The 21,578-nt window shown below is 38.2% G+C and overlaps 1 protein-coding gene across 5 annotated transcripts in view; it reads right to left on the reverse strand.

The window, feature by feature from the left end:
• Positions 1-2,267: 2,267 nt before the first annotated feature.
• The window catches only part of Ggnbp2 (gametogenetin binding protein 2), a 36,238-nt gene continuing 16,927 nt past the window's right edge, over positions 2,268-21,578 (reverse strand). For 2 of the 5 annotated variants that reach the window (XM_019207826.2, XM_010626784.3), the window contains 11 exons: positions 21,026-21,124; positions 16,056-16,181; positions 15,853-15,966; positions 12,531-12,740; positions 11,091-11,265; positions 9,062-9,256; positions 6,728-6,875; positions 5,853-5,978; positions 5,614-5,762; positions 4,575-4,823; positions 2,268-2,891 (listed from right to left, as the gene is read on the reverse strand). In XM_019207826.2, coding sequence (XP_019063371.1) covers positions 2,688-2,891; positions 4,575-4,823; positions 5,614-5,762; positions 5,853-5,978; positions 6,728-6,875; positions 9,062-9,256; positions 11,091-11,265; positions 12,531-12,740; positions 15,853-15,966; positions 16,056-16,181; positions 21,026-21,124 — 1,795 coding nt within the window. In that variant the 3' untranslated portion in view covers positions 2,268-2,687. The remainder of the gene's footprint in view (positions 2,892-4,574; positions 4,824-5,613; positions 5,763-5,852; positions 5,979-6,727; positions 6,876-9,061; positions 9,257-11,090; positions 11,266-12,530; positions 12,741-15,852; positions 15,967-16,055; positions 16,182-21,025; positions 21,125-21,578) is intronic. The other 3 variants (XM_010626785.3, XM_010626789.3, XM_010626787.3) reach the window with 3 other exon arrangements.

Below are 21,578 nucleotides of genomic sequence, written 5' to 3' on the forward strand. Positions count from 1 at the left end.
TCCCGCCCCTTCCTTGCGGTCCGGCCCTTCCGGTGCGGCCCCTTCCGGTGCGGCCCCGCGCGCCCAAAGCTGCCGGGGAAAACTGCACTCCCTGGGGTCGCCCTGACAGCTCCCGGCTCCCCGAGCGGGGATGCGAGCACTCAAGGCTTTCCGCTCAGTCTCTTACCTGTACCAGACCCCTAAATTCGGGATAAGGAATTAAGGACACTTAAGTGCCTCCCTTTCAAACCAGCTGGTGGCTGATGGGAAGAATTCAGACCAGAAAAGGCCAAGTGTCTTCGCCGTCAACGCTGGATGACCTTGGAAAGAACTCTTACTGACCCTACCTGGTCTCTTGGGCTTAGGATAGTATCACTAGCATTAGGAGATTCTGTCCCTAAACGGTCTAATGTCTCCAACTCAGGGGTCCTACCCCTTCATATTGTAGCAAATGTAAAGAGCCAACAACTTACTGAGTGGTTACTCCGTGGCAGCCACTTCTAATATATTCACTAATCCCTACAACCATCCTCTATTTTCCCCCAATTAGGTACTGGGGTTTAAACCCAGGGCAGACTAAGCAAGTGCTCTACCCGCCCAGTGTTTTCATTTTACTTTAATATCTTCATTTTAAAAATGAGATATCGATAGAAGCATAGTGTGAAGACAGGCTTAGGCTACAAATGTGCTCTTCAACTGCTTTCACTTCATTTTCCCTTCTTGTGTTGTTGGTTTCATTCAGAATAAAGGTCACTTTGCTCCCTGGCTACTTGGGTTACTCCATCAGTTCTGAAAATGGCTCACTTCTGGTTTTTTTCCTCTTTCAGTCTTGGGGATTAAACCCAGAACCTCCCACTGAGCTACATTCCTAGCCCTTTTCTAAAATTTTGAGTTTTGCCGAGTTGCCCATGGGGGATTCAAACTTGTGAACCCCCTGCCTCAGTCTCTGAGTAACTGGAATTACAGGAGTGCACCACCGTGAAGGGCACTTCCAATTCTTAATAATAGCCAATTTCCAGAAGAAAATTGGGTCTATGGGCCGGGGATTCAGCTCAGTGGTTCCGCCACCTACCTCACAAGAACAAGGTCCCGACTTCGGTTGATACCAAAAAAAGAAAAAATTGGGTCTGAGGCCAGAGGTTTTAACTCAGCAGTAAAGCACTTGCCTACTAGCATGCTGGGTTCAATCTACAGCACAGGAGCAGAGGGGAGGGGATAGCAGAAAGATCAGCCTCAGAGCCAAAGGATGTGGGAACCCCACAGTCATTTAATTAACTTCATGATGGGAGCAAACAAGAGTCTAAGAGGAATCATTACGCATTTTACCTCTGCCCCAATTCCTATACAACACTTTGATGGAAAGTCTAGAAGTAAATCAAAGAAATGCCACCAACTATGAAAATTAAATGAGTCCTCTGTGCCCACTTGAAATCGGATTAGAAATATGATCCAGTGGTAGAAAGCCTATACAGTCTGCACCATCCCCATTGCACAGAGGTACTTACTGGCTGCCCTACCACTTGTCTGCTGCCACCAAGTAGTATCAACCTGCAGACACGAAACTCTACGTTTACTGAACTATTTTGACCTGACCTTTTAAATGTCAGCAAAATGCTACACTTGAGAAATCTTTCTCCTTCAGTACTCAAGACAGCTTGTGACAGCAGTGAATTCTAAGGCCATAATGACTTTACTGTTGGAAAACCACGAAGACTGATATAAACCAGAGACCACAGTGGGCTGAGTGCAGCCTTCTCATCCCAGTCATACATGCTGAGCAATTCCGGATCAGACAACCCTTGGTGGAAATTCTGCCACCTTTTGTTTTCACTCTTCTAGGTCAAGATGAATCTCTGAATGTAAGAGGTGTTTTTTCTTATATCTTAGGGACCTTTAAACAAAGTCTCATGAAAAAGTCAGATGCTAGTCAGTATTTAAAATGTACTGCAGAAAATTTCTTTCAGAATGAGACTAGAAACTGCTTTTCTCGACTTGTATAACTTTAATCAAGGGAAGATTTTATCTTCAACAATGTTCTGTATCTCTATTCTCATTTGCTTTTTTTATTTTTTTATGGTTTTTTAAGCCTGTAGCTCAGGCTGGCCTTGAACTGACAGTGATCCTCCTGCCTCAGCCTCCTGAGTGCTGGAATTATAGGCATGCACAACTACACTCAGCTCTCATTTACTCTTCATCCTCTACACCAACACTGGCTAAGTACAAGTCACAAATGTAAAGTACCTCCACACATCAAGTAGAAACATGAACACCAAATTCTACTATGCGTATTAATAAATATTCTTTATTTTAAATTTTGCACATTGCGCTTTAACATTACATCCAAACATTTTGCAAGAGGATGTCTACTTTGTAAAACCATATATTCAGCTCATTGTCATTTCTGTACAGAAGTATAAGTACAATACTTTTTGCCACTAAGTTGCTTTAGTAAGTCTCACAGGAAGAGAAACATTTAATGAAAAGAGATGGCTTAAATCATATGGCAGGCCTGTGCAGCCACGCAACTAAAGACACAAGCCTGAAGAAAGAACAAACTAATGAAGTTACCTCCACCATCTCCCAAAACAAGAATCACATTGATTTAAGATAAAACTTAGCCGTAAGTCACTAAATTTAAGAGTTTTTGAAAGAGAAGGCGCAGTAGTCATCTTGAGTGTTTCACTGACAGACAGAGCTATTTTATTTATTTAATTTGCTCCAGCTGTTGTCAACCAGCCACTACAAATGGGCCTCTTGTGGTCATTTAGGCGACAGTATTTATTAAATTTCTCCTTCAGGTGCTGTCGGTATTGTTCTCTATTGCTGTAGAAAGACTGGTTATTAGCCATAAAGGACTGTATTTCATCTTGCGAGATAAAGATCTCCTCATCTGAAGTACATTCAGACTCATCCTGTAAATTAAAGGAGCAGTTAGTTAAGACCATGACTTTAAGAATGCAAAATGCAGTTGGGCATGGTGGCACAGGCCTGTAATCCCAGTACTTGGGAGGCTGAGGCAGGAGGATCACTGTGAGTTCAAGACCAGCCTGGGCTACATAGTGAGTTCCAGGTCAGTCTCAACTACATAGTGAGACCCTGCCTCAAAAAAAAAAAAAAAAAAAAAAAAAAAAAAAAAAAAAAAAAAAAAAAAAAAAAAAAACAATAACAAAGAATGCAAAACACAGCCAGGAGTGGTGGTGCACACCTGTAATCCCAGAACTCAGCAGAGTATCGCTGTGAGTTCGAGACCAGCCTGGGCTACATAATGAGTCGGACTCAACTACATAGTGAGACGCTGTCTCAAAAGACCAAAAACAAAACAAAACAAACAAAAAATGCAAAACGCTATGCTCATACAAAGAGAATAGCAAAAAGTTAAAGCAGCCTAGCTCTTTAGTTTCAATTCAGTCATACAAAGCCTTTAAGTGGAGCATTTACAGAATCAACATACCACTTTGTCCTAGAAAGTAATAAGGGAAAATAAAACCCAACTCAACTTGGTTCGAAACCTTGAATCTACAATTTATCCCACACATCTAGGAGTTTATTTTCTGCCTTTAAAAAGTGACCAGCGGGCTGGGGATGCAGCTCAGCGGCACAGTGCCTACCTAGTAAGTGCAAAGTCCTGAGTTTGAGTACCAAAAAAAAAAAGGGGGGGGGGACCAGAGATGGTGACAACTAGTTACCAGATTTTAAGGACTTTTTCTATTTTATTTTTGAGATAGGGTCTCACTGTGTAGTCCAGGCTGGCCTTGAACTCATAGCAATCCTATCACCTCAGCCTCCCAAATGCTAGGAGTATAGACAGGTGCCACTACTACCAACTTAGTTACTAAATTTAAAAAAAACGGACTTTTCAGTAGTTGATCTTAATTGAAATTTATCTCCACAAACTAAGTAAAAAGATAACTTAAAACAGCATCACTATTAAATTTACAACCACATACTAAAATTTTTTTCTTTTGGTTCTATCAAGGCACTAATTAACAATGGTACGTCGGTTCACGAACTTAATTCTTTCCACTATTCTGGTCACAGAATTCATTCCACGATTCTGGTAGCAATCAAATTGCAAGCACGGTATTAAGTTTATGAACTGAGGTACTACTGTACTATGAGAAAATGCCAATCTCTTCTCTTTCCTCCCCACACACAACTATAAACTGAGTCATCTGTAATCCAGTATAACTCACTTAAAGCCTCAGGAGCTGCATCAATTACGAAAGCTTTGGAAAAGCTCTGTTATGCTTTTAGCCTACATGTTGCTTAAAGGAAGCAACCTAAAATTCAGGCTTTGGTTCAGAATCTGTATGCTTTTCTGGTCTGGAAGGGTGATTTGCTACTTGGGCAAAAATCTGCTTCAATAACTATCTTCAAAGGAGGCGGATTCCTACAACAATGCTGTATCTATCCTGTTCCAAGGAGTCCCAACTCTAAGAAAATATGCTCCAGGGTGACTGCATAAACCATGAGCAGAACAGAAATGAAGTCAGCTGTGCAATGGAGCACCAGCCTTCATCTCTTAACAGCTCTGCTCTAGGGCCCACCTGAGATACTATTCCCGCACCCACAGAAAGACATCATGGACTACTTACAAGGAGTTCAACTAAGCTCTTGGCACCTTTTCCGGAATCAGGACCAAATGATGTTTCTGTGGGTTCTGAAAACTGAGGTACATTTTTCCTATGATCAAACCAGGGCAGTGGTTGCCCATTCTTTTCAGCACTGCAACAGCTTTCAGGATGTGCATCTTTGGTCTTGTCACGGTGAAACACTGTGTGCACGGTATTTCCTGAGGTCTCTTGATTACCCGGATCTGTAATACAGCTTCCAAGTTTCTGGATCTGGAATCACAGCAACAGCAAAAGACGTTCCAAGTAAAAAGGCAGGGAATAATAGCAATTCTTCTTAAAAACAAAAACAAAAAAACACAGCAAGCATGGTGGTATACCCCTATAATCCCAGCACTCTGGGAAGCTGAGGGAGGAGGATTCCAACTTCAAGCCCAGGCTGGCTAAAGCTAGCAAGACACTGTTTCAAAATAAAAGGCCTTAGTTACAATCACCAGTACAAAAAAAAGAAAAAGAAAAAAAAAAGTTGATGGAGCAACCTTTAGAAGAAATACAGAGTAATAGCTGCAGCTGGCATTAAGTACTTACTACATCCCAGATGCTTTGCTAACTTGTCACATAGTCTTGTACCACCTGCACAGAAACTAATATGATAGGAACTATTATATCCACTTTTAAAACAGGAAAACTAAACATATTCAAGATTACAGAGCTAATAAATTAAAAGTATTATGAAAAGAATGAACTGGATTTATGACTCATGTGGACTTTTGGGCAAATAACCTCCCCGAACCAGACACACAAGATGAACAACCAATGAAAGTCTGTGAAATACTCATTTAAGTCCACTAAACGTGGGTACAAACACCTATAATCCCAGCACTAAGGAGACTAAGGCAGGAGGATTACTGCAAATTCAGGGCCAGTCTGGGCCACACAGTGAGTTCAAGGTCAGTCTCAACTACATAACAAGAACCTATCTGAGAAAACTAAACCAGGGCAATTTTTTAAGGAAAACAGGTTCTCAACAAATAAAGGTTTAACATCTCAAGACGACACTTACGTGTTCATCACATTTCAACATCTTGCTTTTCTTTTTCTTCTTTTTATTTTTTCCTTTTGTGTTGTTCTCTTCAGAATTTGCCCAACATTCAACACAACTATCACCATCATCTTCTTTGTCTTCACAGTGATGAACACAGGAGTCATCAGCTGGAAGTAATAATCATCATCCTTATTTAAGCTTTTAAAGTCAGCCATGCAATGGAAATCACAAAGTGTAGAAGTGTGATCTGAACCTACCATGTTCATCATGGTTACAGATGCCTTCGGTGCAAGCAACATCTGAGCCCTCCCGAGAACCTGTTTCACTCCCTTCCATGCTGGACGAGTATCCACAATCACTGCCATTACAGTGTGGAGATATGCCTGAAAACAGATCATGTGAGACTCACGGTTAACACACCCTAATTATTTTAGGACATAGTGAACCAAAGATATTTCAAAATTGATGGCTTAAAAGTAGACAAGCCAGGAATGGTGGTGTGTGCCTGTAATCCCAGCATATAGGAGGCTGAGGCAGGAGGATTGCTACAAATTCAAGGCCAGCCTGGACTATATAGTGATGAGACCTCGTCACAAAAAAACCAAGAAAAGAAATGGCAAAAATTAAATAATGAAAATATGTTAAGGATTTAAGGCTCTTTGTTTTGTCAAACAATAACTAATCAAACAACATAAAGAAAACAGAAATATTAAATATATGACTAAATTACATGATTTGGGAGGTTTATAAAGCAAATTTTAAATTCTAGATTTAAAATCTCTAAAACCTCTTACATTTAAAAGAACAGACTTAAGAGTTAATTTTGAACTGGATGTGGTAGTGCATGCCTGTAATCTCAGCATTGGGAGGCTGAGGTAGGAGGACTGCCCCAAGTTCCAGACCAGCCTCAGTTAGTGACGCCCTGTTACCCTGTTTAAAAAAAAAATTTGCCGGACGTGATGGCACACACCTGTACTTCCAGCACTTGGGAGGCTGAGGCAGGAGGATCACTGTGAGTTTGAGACCAGCCTGGGCTACATAGTGAGTTCCAGGTCAGTCTCAACTACATATAGTGAGACCCTGTCTCAAAAAACCAAAACAAAAAAGTTAGTTAAAAAAATTATGTACTTACCTTTCTTTATTTTAGGGGACCCCAAAAGATTGCCACTGCTAGGACAGGTACATGATGTATTTTCATGGGTAACAATGACTTCTACACAACTACTCCCATCTTCGGTGCTGCCACAGGCTTTGCAGCTATTTTCTATGAAGTCTGTTTCCTTTAAAGATTAACATTAAGAGATAGTAAAAAGCTTCATCTCCGTAACTGGCTACATTTGAATACCTTTACCTAATTAGTTATGAGGTCAACAAATGGAAAGATTATTCTCATGAAAAATCATTAAGCCACCCTCAAGACTGTTAACCAATGGAAACTACATTAAGAGCTAACATTATCAACCAAATCTCAGATAGCAGCCCTTTCAAAGTGTGGTCCACTGACACCAAGGGAGGAGGTTCTCTAAGTCAAAACTATTTTTTTCTGGTACCAGGAATCGAACTCAGTACCTCGTACTTGCCAGGCAGGCATGGCTCCACTGAACTAAATCCCTAGCCCCTCAACTATTTTATCAGAATACTTCAATGTTATTTGTCCTTGTCACTGTACTGACAGACTGACAGTACAAAAGCAATGGTGCCTTAGCACAAAACAAGGCAGTGGCAGCAATACTATACCAAAAGTCACTGTTTCCTTAGTTGTCAAATATTTCAGCATAAAAAAAATATATTTTCAGCACAAATAAAAGGACATTTCACTTGTAAATGTCTTTTATGAAGCAGTAAAATACAAGTTTTCTTAGATATCAACAGTGAAGAGTCTTTTTAATCATCTGTGACATATGGGCAGTCTGCTTAAAGCACATCTGTTATGTGCTGAACTGCAATGGCTGTCTCAAGGAACACACTTGGCCAACCACTTGCGTCACAAGCTGAACTAGTTCCTTGTTTCCTGGAATGTCAATTTCACTTGAAAGAATGAGAAACAAAGTACAGTTTTTCAGACTTGGATGCTCAGCAGGTACTTCCTCAGAAATGAAGTGAGTCTGTCACCTCAAATTGAGGAAAAAATGGACAGTATGTTTTCAATGACAAAATTCAGATTCTAAAACAGTCAGAACTTTGAAAACTTGTATATAGCACTGCAAACCTGAACCATCCTAATATTTAGACTTTTTTTTTTTCTTTTGCCCAGGATGGCCTCAAACTCGTGGGTACTCATGGGTGATCGTCTCAATTCAAGACTATGGGTATGCACCACCTCATCCAGATATAATGCTCAAGATTTGTTTACTAGAACCAACAGTAAGTTTTCCCCCAGCACTGGGAATTGAATCCAAGGCCTTTGTACTGGGCTACATCCTTAGCCCTTCTTTATTATTTTGAGAAAGGTTCTCACTAAGTTGTACTGACTGGGCTCAAACTTGCAGTCTTCCTGCCTCAGCCTTCCAGAATGCCAGGATTACAGGCATGTGCTACCATTCCTGGCTCAGAGGAGATTTTTAGCATATGTGATTATCTGATATTATATAATGAGATGTCACTATCTAGAAGACCTGCATAACTCAGCAAATTAGTACCTCTCAAATGAATTCCAAAGCATGATGTTAACATGCATGAATAAAAGATCTATTCAAAGTATAATACAGTCCAAAAATTTTTAATTTAACAGACTATGAGAGCTAAAGGTGTAGCCCAGTGGTAGACGGTCACCTAGCATCTGATTTGGAGCACCACCAAAACAGAACATAAGCAAACAAAAGAGTATGAAAAGGTCACTGATGAAGTATCCTGTATCACAACTAACTAATCTTTCAGAACCAGTTGTGTTCAGCTGCAATGCTAAAGAATACCTACAACCATGTAAAAAAGCTCTTAAGGCTGGGTGTGGTAGTGCACACCTGAGATCCCAGCACGTGTGGGCTGAGGCAGAAGGATCACCATGAGTTCGAGTCCAGACTGGGCTACATAGTGAGTTTAAGAACAGCCTGAAATACATGGCTCAAAACATTTAAAAAAAAAAAAAAAATTTGCTAAATCTAACCCACACAAACAAAAGCCCACTGGGAACCTTAAATTTTAAGGCTGTAAAGGGATTACATGACTAAAAGATTGAGAACTGCTCTAAGTCATGTACAGGGGAAACATTGCACATTTTTACTTTAATCTGGAAGCACCCTAAAGGCAGGTAAAGAGTTAACTACCTAGTGTTATCTTTATAAAACAAATGTGTAACATCGAAAATTGTGGCTCGCACAATAAAAGCCAATACCCTCATGTAGGAGCTGACTCCTGGAAAAACAGCAAAAATGCCTAAATCTAGCTTACAGCAATACTTCTGTCTAAAGCAATACATATATTTTATAAATTATACTATACATCGATGAACCGATACTAAAGATGTTACCTTATCCTGGCTTACGTTCTTTTCTTCTGCTGTTTGTAAGGGAGCAGGAATATCACATACACATTTGTTTTTTCGTCTATTCTTCCGTTTTTGGCGTTTCTTTTCTTGTTTGAGTTCTCTTACTCGTTCTTCTTCTGAAAACTCCTCACAAAGTTGTTCCAATCGGCTGATACCCTGTACTTTTTCCACAGTCATCTATTACAAAAACAAAATAGAGAGTGAATAATTATTATTCCATGATAAATTGTTAATTTAAATGTACACCCAACTAATATTTCGTGATACAATTTTACCAGATAGTTCCCATAAAGAATTTTTAAATTTTAATATCATCTTCATCACCAGGTGGGGTGGTGTATGCCTGTAATCCCAGCACTTGGGGAAGCTGAGGCAGGAGGATTGCTGTGAGTTCCAGACAAGCCTGGGCTACTTAGTGAGATCCAGGTCAGTTTCAACTACATAGTGAGACACTGTCTCAAAAAAACAAAACAAAACAGAAAAAAATCATCTTCATTACTTTGTGCTAGGGATCAAATCCTAGGGTCTTATATCTGATTTTTTCTTTTTTCTTTTTTTTTCGAGATAGGGTCTCACTATGTAGTTGAGACTGACCTGGAGCTCACTATGTAGAGCCCAGGCTGGTCTTGAAATCACAGTGATCCTCCTGCCTCAGGCTCCCAAGTGCTGGGAGTACAGGTGTGTGCCACCATGCCCAGCTCTTATATCTGTTTTTAATATCCTAAATGAAGACAGTCTTTAGAACCTACTTAGGAAGTCAATTTACAACTAACTCCCATGGTGAAAATACACTTAATACACATTCCTATTTCAAACTACCAATATTCTAAATTTAAATTTCAGAATTTTAACATAGTACAATAAAAATTCACTTATTTCACATAATAAAAAGATCTGATTAGATGATCTAATCTCTGAAGGGGTAAACATACAAAGAGAATTAAAAATTAAAAACTAGTATACATCATCTCAAAGATAGTCCAGAACAGGATGCTTAAAATCCATGGACAGACATGTGGAAAAAGATTTCATCGAATTTTCAAAAGGAACTGGTAACCCAATTAAAAGATTACAACCTTGCCTAGTATATACAAAATACTCACCAGCTAAAATATATATGCTCTTTATAAACTGAGAAAATGTTACCAAACCACAAGCTTTAAATCTAATAGTAGCATTAAAAAGTGTCTCCAGCTTGCTACTAAAGGGTTTTTTTGTAATTAAACCCAAACACAAGGTAGGCAAACATTCTACCACCACTGAGCTACAAACCCCAGCCACTTTTATTTCATCACACAATTGGGGATTTATTAAAGGCTTCTAGTTTTGTTGCTTACTTTTGGGCTGTTTTTAGCCGTTTTTTGTTTTTTTTCTTTTTTTTTGAGACAGGATCTCACTATATGCAGGTAATTCAGGCAAACCTTGAACTCCTTATGTAGCCCAGGCCTCAACTCATGAACATCCTGCTTCATCCGCCTAATACCTGGAATTTGAGGAGTGCACCACCACACCCAGCCATTGTTTTAAACTTTATCAGTTATGTTTCAATGCAGCATTTTTAAAAATCAGCAAATTTGGTAGTGTACTCTGAGTAAGTCTAAAAACCAAAGCTGGATAAGTAGTAGGATGAAAAAAAAAAACAAAAACCCACAGACTTCTTAATCCCAGTTGATCAGAGCCCCTTCCCAACTAAAGCTACAAACTATCAGTGGGTCACAGCTCTCTAACACCCTGGTGGCTTACATTAAGATTCAGTTCAGAGGGATGGGGATTTAGCTGAGCGGTTCTGTGGCCTGCCTTGCAAGCACAAGGACCCAAGTTCAATCCCCGGTACTCCACCCCCCAAAAAAAGATTCAGTTCAATAATTTAATTAAGCAATCTTTTTTATTTTTTTGAACCAGGAATTGAACTCAGGACCTTACGCTTGCCAGACAGGTGTGTTACCACTGAGCTAGATCCCCAGCCCTTAATTAAGCAATCTTGAAACCAAAAGCAACCCATTGTTTTTACCTCAAAGCTCTTACGTAAAGCATCAACACCAAGATAGAAAAGCATCTGCCATGTCTGTTCTTCTGCCCGTAGTTTTTGCCAGATTCGATGCAGTCTTTCATAAAGATGAATTCCCAGGCATGTTAGAACTTCTTCTTGAGCTATATCTATTGTCTTAGCATGCCTTTCTCTTCGCCTAGAATAGAGAATAAATCATACATTAATTCCTAACACCCTTAAGTGAAACAGTAAGAGTCAAATAACACATATGTAAGTTCAGGTTTTAAACACAATCTGCCTATCTCATGGCAAGATAGTTACATACATTGCACACAATGTTTGTGTGTGTATATAACTACACAAGCATACAAGTATATAATAACCAGTGAGAAATACACATGCAAGTAGAACTCAGTCTTAATATTACTAAAAAATAAGGTAATTCAGGAACTGGCTCCAAAGAGATGGATTTTTAGGGTAGAGAGAAGTCACATGTGCAGCCAGGCATGGTGGGGTATGTGCCTGTAATCCTAGCACTCTGGGAGGCTGAAGCATGGAGGAATACAAATCTGAGCCCAGTCTGGGCAACTTAGTGCATGATCAAGACTCTCTCTCAAAAAAATAAAAAGGGCCAGGGCCATATCAGTGTGAAGGCCCTGGATTCAATTCCCAATATTACACCAAAAAAAAAAAAAAGGGAAAAATCCTATGTACCTCTCTCAGAGTAGACATGATGGTACCTTTACCTTCCAATTATAGCAAAATGCCTATTTTTTGTTTGGTTTTGAGGAAGAATGGAGAAGGACAATACCAAAGCAATCTAAACACGGGCAAAAGCCTTTTAGGCCAATCTTTAGTAGAGTGTTCACAGCACTATTGCAGTGATTCTTTAAAGAGATCTCTGAATTCTAAAATGCCTACCTGAAAGAGGCACTCAAATGAAGGCTGACATAGATATATAAAATAAAGGGAAATAGGTTTCATTTATCCTATGAACAGTTTTTCTAATTTTATTTTCACAATACAACCAGACAGCATTTTAGGTCTTCTTATATAATTTAATAACAATTACACCCAGTTCGTGAATTACATTAAATAAAGCATTTCTTAATCCCCTGCTACAAAGATCTCACTTCTATGCAAAAAACCATCACTGTGAATAAAATCTAAACATGCAAATGCACGATGGATGAAGAAAACTTCCTTGTAATCATTTTCAAATGAAAATGATATTCTTTAATAATGAAAGCCAAAAAAGCCTGCCTCCCTTCAAGCAAGAAGGAACAGAGGACTAAACCGAACACCAAGGAACAGTTTTTCTGTATTTCCACTTAGTCAATTAACAAAGCACAGTTTATACAGGAACACTTTAATTTATACTGAGGCAGAAAGTGATAGAAATAAACTTTCAGAATAAAATGAAGCAAAGCGCTAGATAGCCCATTCTAGCAAACTACATACTCATACCCTCCTGCGAACTCTGGCTCAGCACGACCCAAAAGATGTGCAATGAAGTCTGTTTCACAGCAAACATGTATGTGCCGCTCATGTGGACAGCACCGCAAGCCTTCATAGAGTGCAGCACAGTAGCCCTTTTCTTTGTTGCAGTCAAGTTCACCAATAAGGATATTGTATGCTCGGAGGACTTTATTTTTGCAGTCAGTGCAAAATCTGTTAGAAAAAAAACCCTGTAAATTAAGAACTGGCTGTGTAATTATTCCATGCAATATCTAACAGTATTCTAGACAATGACATTTTACTCCCATCAAGAGAATTAAAGAAAAAGTCTGCATATACATATTAAAAGCATACACAGGGCTGGGTGTGTTGGCACGTGTCTGTAGTTCCAGCTACTGAAGGAGGCTAAGGCAGGAGAATCACTTAAGCTCAGAAGGATGAGGCTACCCTAGGAAATATAGCAAGCCCTGATCTCAAAAAAAAACAAAGAACAAAAACGTATACACATAAGGTAAATACAAACTTAGGGATTACACAAGTAGATCATTATTTGGAAATGATTTTTAAACCAGAGAAGCACATGGCCTACAAGAATCAGGCAGAGGAAATTGAAAAGGTACACAGAAGAGACATAAGAAAGAAAAAACTGATACCATATGGCCCCACCATTTATTCATAAAATACAAGCCCAGAAAATATTAGGTTTCAAGGATTAGCCTAGCTCTACTTTAAGAGCTATTTGTGCCAGATATAGTGGAGTATGCCTATAATCCCAGCACTCGAGAGGATGAGGCAGGAGTATCTCAAGTTCAAGTCCAGACTAGGCTACATAGTAAGTTTAAGGCAAGCCTGGCCTACACAGTAAGAACCTATCTTTAAAAATACAAAACAAAACAAAACAAAACAACAACAAAAGGCAACAAACTATGACTCTTAGCTAAGTTCCCTTCCTATTTATAAAAATAGTTGGCATCTTCTTTCAGGTAGTAAACTCTGATTCAAATTTTAATTACAATATTTCAATATATCACTAGAGTTAAGCATTTAGAGATGGGGACAGAAATAGGGAAAATAACAAAGACAAAAGCATTTTTAAATTTACAAATAATTTCCAAAATCTCAACTTCTTTCTTCCAAAAAATTTCCCAATACAAACACATAATGTATACAACATGTATATGTATATATAAATGTAGTTAAAACTTAAGTGTATATAACATGACAGAAGATCTTATCAATTTAGAGGAAGAAGAAATTTCTCACACTCATCAATTAGAAAGAAAAGAGCAGCTGGTTTCTTTACCTTTGAATTCCTGAAACAAGTTAAGATGTGGTTGGATGAAAAGTTAGGCCTACATTATTACTAACTGGCTCTCTGAGAAGAAAATCTATGAATTTGAGGCTAGTAAACACAAATTTAAAATATTATATGGGGAAGTGGGCATGGTGGCTTGTAATCTCACTATCTGGAAAGCTGAAGCAAAACAATCTTGAGTTCTGGGCTAGCCTAGGCTACCAAGTGAGTCCCTGTCCAAAAATACAAAATAACAATAACAAAAATTATACGGTGCTGGCTGGCCATGCAGCTCAGTGGTAGAGCAAGTGCTTAATATTCAGGAAACCTTAGCTCAAACAAAACCTTAGCTCAAACCTGAGCACAAACAAAAAACTCACAAAAAAAAAGAAAAGAAAATGAAATGTGATTTCTCTTGTATGCAAAAGTACCACCGCATATAAATTTTTAAAAACTTAAGGCAGAGGTTTCAGTTTCCTAACATCTCATTTCTAATGATGTTCTACCATATTTAACTAGCTAAAGGTGCTGATAGGTATTCATTATACAGTGCTAAAAGAAAAAGTAGATACTGCCCTAAAAGTACATATTTAGACATTTAGAAATCATTTTCAACTGACTATACCTCAAAAACTCAACCTATACCTCAAACAAAACTAGAAACAGAGGCATGATAGTAATCTGCAATCTGGCAAGCATTTTATGATGTTCTTACTATATTGTCAGATACTGTTTCAAGTATTCAGTATGTATCATTTAACTTTACAAATTTAACTAATTCCAACAAATCCTGTAAGACTAGCACTGTCATAATTTCTTTCTTAACAGACAAATTAAGGCACTGAAAAGTCAAGTAACCTATACAAAGTTATGGAAAGAACTCATATTCAAATCAATCTCCCTTAAATTACTCACTTAATCATAATTTTTCTTCTCACTCTTAAGATATTTACAAAATGGACTCTAGTTTCTTATGAACAGAAAACATTATCCCAAAACACAGTAAACTCCAGAACATTATCTCTGAGAATAGTTTATCACACCTGAAAATGCTACCTTTTGGGTTAACCAATGCATATTTAAAGAGGAAGGATATATGTTTTTATATCTGTTATATAGCTCCCTCACTCCAAATAATTAATACATTTTCTATTCTTTGGGATATAATCAAACAAAAGGCAAATAAGCAAGTCCAAACTACAGGGAGAAAAGATTTAGTATGTAGGTCATCAACTCACTGCCATACAAAATAAACATTCTTGTTACCTTCAATTCTTAGCATTTACCTATATATTTAGAAGTACCCCCAAAGTAATTTTCCCAAAGTCAAAGAACACACAACCTGAACCCAACATATGACAAATCCGTAACAGCAGAACTCCCAAGAATGCCATCTCTAGATGGCTCCCTTACCAGTTTCCTTTCCTACTGCACTCTCCCCCTCTATGAATTTCCAAATGTTAATGACAATTAGAAAATTCCTTTGTAAAAGTAGTATTCTAAAAAGAAAAATGTGCAGTTACTTTTATAGTGTATGAAGTACACAAGCTCCAACAATTCTATTTAAAGGTTTTGGCAAATAAAATGAAGACTATTTCAAACTATTACAAAGTAAGAAGCTGCTTATTTAACTTGATATCTTACAAAGTTCATCATGATTGTATCATTAAAAACAGAGTATTAGTGTTTCCAAAATGACTAACTATACTCAGATTAATTAAGTCAGTCTGTGTTTCTTGAAAGGCTAGTCTGGAAGGTTAAAATTATTAAAAGGAGATACTGTCCGGAGATTTAGCTCAGTGGTGCTGCTGCCTGCCTCACAAGCTTAAGGTCCTGAGTTTGATCCCCAGAACCAAAAAAAAAAAAAGGAGATACTGACTCAAACAAGGCTAACACTGAGAGGTACCCCCATAAAGGAATTGCCCACCCTGACAATAAGCTCCTTCTAGTGCCAGATATCAATGGAAAGACTAGGCCACATGAAACAGCCAAGGCACCTTCCATGTCATACCACAATGACCTTAGGCTTACCTGTGTTTTCGAAGATATGTTTCTAGTGTTTCTAAAAGACAACTAGAGTCGATTAAAACTACTTCATCCCTGCATTCCTGGGACATAAGTTCCCATACATCCATCCAACAACCTCTGCAGAAAGAACAAGTATTAGTGAAAATTAGGAATATCTAAGGGTTAAGACATTTCAAAAGGCTGAACAAACGATTGCTTGATTTTACCTGGCTGTTCCCTGGAAAGGTCCATAATGGAAAATGATCCTACACTTGCTGTCCTTCCTGTGGTCTTCACTACTTCTCTTATCTGTACTTAACTTCTCTGAACTGACACTGCTACTGCTCCCTTCACTGTGGTACAGTACGGTACAAAGCTTAGTGACACTGAGATCATCTGAAGAAATAATTTCTACAGTGTAAATTAAAATAAAGAACTCTTTGATATTAGTAGAATAAGTTTGCAAATTTGTATAAGGATTACATATTTAACCATATTAAAATGCTAAACATGTGCATGCATCTTTATATAAAATCTATTTGACTATTAATTTCACTTGATACAATTTAAAATATTTACAGTTAGTTGTATATTATAAACATCAACTGGTTTATAAAAGCATTTTACAAGCAAATATACTTGGAATGAAGTCAAAAGTACTGAGAAAATACATTTTCATCTATAAACAAGAGTCGACCTTTCACAAACTGAAGTTTCTAATTATCTATTTCACATAATCATTGAACAACTTTTTTTCTTAAAACGACTCCCTTTATAGCTACGCAAGGGCAACAAAATATTTACCTTCACATTTGCAAGTAGCTGGGAAAGTCACTGGTTAATCTAGTTTTAACATTTACATTTATTAAAGATAGCACAAAAAGATGAACACCTTAGATGCTATAAATCAGTAATAAGTACAAGTAATTTTTTTAAAAACTCCCCAACTCTCACCCTGCCCCTTGATTCAATATGGTGCTGGTCATGCATTCTGCTTTATTGCAGGTATATATTCTAAGAGAAATGTGTTATTATATTTCATTCAAGGATAATCACTTTGATTTTTCATGATGCAGAACAACAGGCTCCTGCTTACTCTGCAGGTCTCACTATGTATTTATAGTCCTAGAAATTCACTGCCCTAGACACTTGAGATGGGAAAACCTCTGAGTCTTTAATCTACTCTAATAGCTAAAGAGCTATTTCTCAAGCCCTAGCCCAAAACCCATCAGCTCATACACACAACTTGACTCCCTACTCCCTCTCCTAAGACCTTAGGCCAAGGTTCAGCTCCCCTTATTTCTGACAACAAAAAACTTAACTCCTGTGCTAGCTATCATGTTTAATCCTTCTACCCTCGATTTTTACACTTTCTTTTTTTCTAATTATGCCTGGATGATCTACGGCTCAAAGTATTTATGCCTTTGTAGATTCCTTCAAGATCAAGCGGTTCACTTCCTTGTTCTACTCCTGGTCTTTCCATTTAATTTAATCCATCACCACCTTATACTGTATCTGTGACAGTATAAGCCCCCACTACAATCTGGACTCTGCTTCCAGAGTCCAGTAAGCAGAGATACATCCCTATCTGTTTTTATTCTCTTAAGACAGGGTCTCATTACGTGAACAACACTGGCCTCAAACTTGCAATCCTCCTGGCCTCAAACTCTAGAATCGCTGAGATTACAGATAGACATCACCATGCTGAGTTCAATTCCTCAGTATTCTTTTTTCTGACCCTATGCTTTCCCTCTGGGTGATTTTATTTATCATTCTCTAACATAAACTTCAGTAATGATCTACAAATCTACAACTTTGGCCTATCTGTCCTTTCAGATCTCAAACTTGGTTCCAGGCAATAACCTGGTACTTTTGTTTGAGAACTTGATTCTTTCCACAATTCTGATTGCAAACCTAGTTGGATGAGAACCAAATCAAATGCAATGGTTAGGTTCAATACTGACCTTATGGGAAAATTTGATTTGATTCTCATCCAACTCAGTTTGTGACCAGAATTGTGGAGAGAACTGAGTTCATGAACCAAGGTACCACTGTACTTGCACAGATTTGGGAACATTCTCAGAAAAGGTGACCTGGATTGTTGCTACTTACTAGGCTGAAACCTAGTGAATTAATACTGTACTTTCCCTGAGAGTTCAAACAAACATAAGAAAAAGGCAGGGCTAACAGTGGAAATATAAAATGGGGAGTTGCAGTAGCACACAACAGGGGTGACCATCCACACTGGAAAAGGTGTCCTGGCTAAGCAGGGTATTTTCACTGGCCTGCTATCCACATAGGCTATGGAAGTGATGGCAAACCTTTTAGAGCTTTCAGTGATAACAAACAGCCATTTGCAGGATGAGTGCCATAGGTTTGCCACCACTGGTCTATGGGAATAAATGAAGCTATTTTAGTTGAGAGAAACTGCTTAGCCAGACATGGTGGCACATGCCTATAAAACCAGTACTCTGGGAGGCTGAGGCAGATGCAGGAGGATTCTAAGTTAAAGTCCTGCCTTGGCAACTTACCAAGACTGCCTCAAAATAAGAAATTTTCTTGTAAAAAAGGGGCACAAAGGCCCTGAGTTCAATTCCCAGTACCACAAAGGAAAAAAGAAAACAGCTTAATTCCATTCATATTGATTCCATACTCAGCAAACAACCTTCTATAATGTTTGACTTCTCATGTAATGAGGCTATAGCTGGAAGGGAAAGTGAAGTTCATGGAGGTTTATTTTTACTTGTAAGCTGAAAGACAGGAAAACATAGCTGTATGTCCATTAAATAAAAGTCCACAACTGACAAAGCAGTCACTACAAAAGAAAAGCAGATGGGATCCAGGGAAAACTGGAAAGACTAGCATTAAAAAACGGCAGCAATAAGCACAGATAAGCAAGAAAAGCTGTAATACCAATTACTTTTTAGGGCCTCAATAAAGACTATGCATGAGGGGGCTGAAGTGTAACTCAGTAGTAGAGCACCTGCCTAGTACATCTGAGGCCCTGGATTCAATCCTCAGCATTGGGGATTGGGAAGGAGAATATGCATTAAAAAATCTCAGCACTCAAGAGACTGAGGCAGGAAGATACTGAGTTCAAGGCGAGCCTGGGCCACATAGCAAGTTCAAGGCCAGTCTGAACTACATAATGAGACCCTGTCCAAAAAAACAAAACAAAGCTCTCAAAAGCAAAAAACAAACCAGAAAGCAGGCTTTTCAATACCTTACTACTCTACGTCTTCAGCCAGCAGGTCACTTCCTAAAGAGAAAATTTGAAGCTGGTGTGGTGGCACAAACCTATTAATACCAGCACTCTGGGATGCTGATGCAGTAGGATTCAAAGTTTAAAGCCAGAATGGGATACTGGGACTGTCTCAAAACAAAAAAATCTTTTATTAAAAAAGGGCTGGGGGCACAGGAATTTAGTTCAGTGGTTCCACTGCCTGCTTCTCAAGTGCAAGGTCCTGAGTTCGATCCCCAGTAACCCCCCTTCAAAAAAAAGGGCTGGATGCTGGGCATGGTGGTGCATGCCTGTAATTCCAGTACTTGGAAGGCTGAGGCAGGAGGATTGCCCAGGAGTTCAAGGCCAGCCTGGGCTACATAATGAGACTCTGTCTCAAGAAACCAAATAAACCAAGACCTGTCATGTAAAGGTACAAGATTCCAGTAATGAATGTAACTATACTGTATACCTAAAATGTACCAATGAACTCAATGAGGAAAAAAAAAGAAACAAAATAAATCAGCCAGATGTGGTGGCGCACACCTGTAATACCAGCACTTTCGAGGCTGAGGCAGGAGGATCACTGTGAGTTCAAGACCAACCTGGGCTACATAGCAACTTCCAGTTCAGTTTCAACTACATAGTGAAACCCTATCTCAAAAAACCAAAACAAAAAACAAAAAACAAAAAAAGAAAGAAACCAAATAACTGAAAATTCACTAAGAAAAAGGGTAAATAAATGTAGCCAATTTTGATAAGTATTAAACCTGTGTGTAGATACATGGGGTAGGGGTCTTGTACAGTCTCTACTTATACTGAGGTGGCTGAGGTGGGAGGATCACTTGAGCACATGAGTTCAAAACCAGCTTAGGCAACACAGATTTCATCTCAAAACAACAATCTCTACTACTTGTATAGTCTTTCTACTTTCCTGTGTTTGACATGTTTCATGACAATTTTTTTTACTTTGTCTTGGTTCCTTAGTACAGAAAAAAAAGAACCTATTAAGAGATTATTAACTTGACCATGACTTGTTCATCTATGTCTTACATTAGGATAAAAATGTCTGTAAGAATGGTGATGATGACTCTCAGATATTACAAAATGAACAGTTAACTCAGGATTTTTTGTTTGTTTTGGTACTGAGAATTGAACGCAGGGACTTTACGATGATTTACATCCCTGGTCCTTTCTGGTTTTTCATTTTGAGAAATTTCTTACTGGGCCTGAACTTGGCATTTTCTCCCTCAGCCTTTCAAAGTGCACACATTCCCATGCCCAGCTTTTGTGTGTGGGGGGGTACTATTGGGAATCAAACCCAATCAAATCAAAGGTGTGTGCCACCTCACCTTGCTCAAAGTATAGTTTTATATTATCCCATTCTCTCTAAAACATGTTACTTCCTACAAAGTCCCTTCAAATTCCATGGCTTCTTCTTGCCATCCCCACCCTCAAACAACTTTGTACAGGACAGCTGCAGACCCGTGTCTGGAGACAGGAGTGAAAGCAGCATCAGACACTGTAACACCTAAGCAAGAAGAAAACTGCAAGGTAGTTACATAAACAACATACTGACATAATTCGTTCAAGGAGGCATTTGTTTTCATAATCACTGACAAATTATTAGGGAAACCTAGAAATAAGTAAAACAATTTATACATTGTGGCTGTTGATCAAAAGATGCTATGACTACTTTGAAGACCTTAACATTGGCTAAATTTCTATAAAAGTTTCACTACTTCTAACATATTTAATGTAAGAGAAAAAAATACCTTAATATAAAATCTGTAGGACCCCATATAGTCTCAATCCAAATGGGTATAGAGAACAAGTAAACATACTTATTTTGACTTACGTCTGAGTGTAACTAATTAACACATTGAAATTAGCAATATATTTATTCTTTTTACTAAACAGGACCAACGTTTATCATCTTAACAACAATGAAGCGCTCTGGTATTCAATTCTACTTACCCCAAGGGTTTTGGCTTGTGTGTGTCTAAGGAGTGCAACTGACATCTCTTGTTCTTCTTACTTTTTGGAATAGCATCTATCATGTCATTCAGTTTGGACCTAATAAAAAATAAAACAAAGGTTTACTTAAGTCACTTTTCTTTCAAATTTTAAAAATCTCTATATCCTGCCTAGTTTTGATACATATTTTAAAGTATTATAAACATATCACCTACCCTGACAAGGTCTCATCAACACATTCTGATCCCAAGAGCCTACACACCTATTTTCTTGCTCCATTCTTAGCCTATCAAAATGCTTTCTTTTTAAAACCTGTTCTATTCAATGCACTCTACCAGACTGCATCTATCACTCATCTTTGTATTAGCAGTGTACCTGGTGCTCCAGTATCTTATAACTGACTGCTACATGACTAGTAACCGTATTTCTTTTGTCAAAATTTATATAATACATAATATCCTTGATGAGAAGAGATCAAAAGAAATTTTATGCAAATATAGACTATGTAATGCTACTAGACACCTTTTATCCAACTAATTAGCAAAGCCTGTCC

This window comes from Fukomys damarensis, unplaced genomic scaffold, assembly GCF_012274545.1.
Source record: "Fukomys damarensis isolate Sample0158 unplaced genomic scaffold, DMR_v1.0_HiC HiC_scaffold_13, whole genome shotgun sequence".
NCBI classification, from domain to species: Eukaryota; Metazoa; Chordata; class Mammalia; order Rodentia; family Bathyergidae; genus Fukomys; species Fukomys damarensis.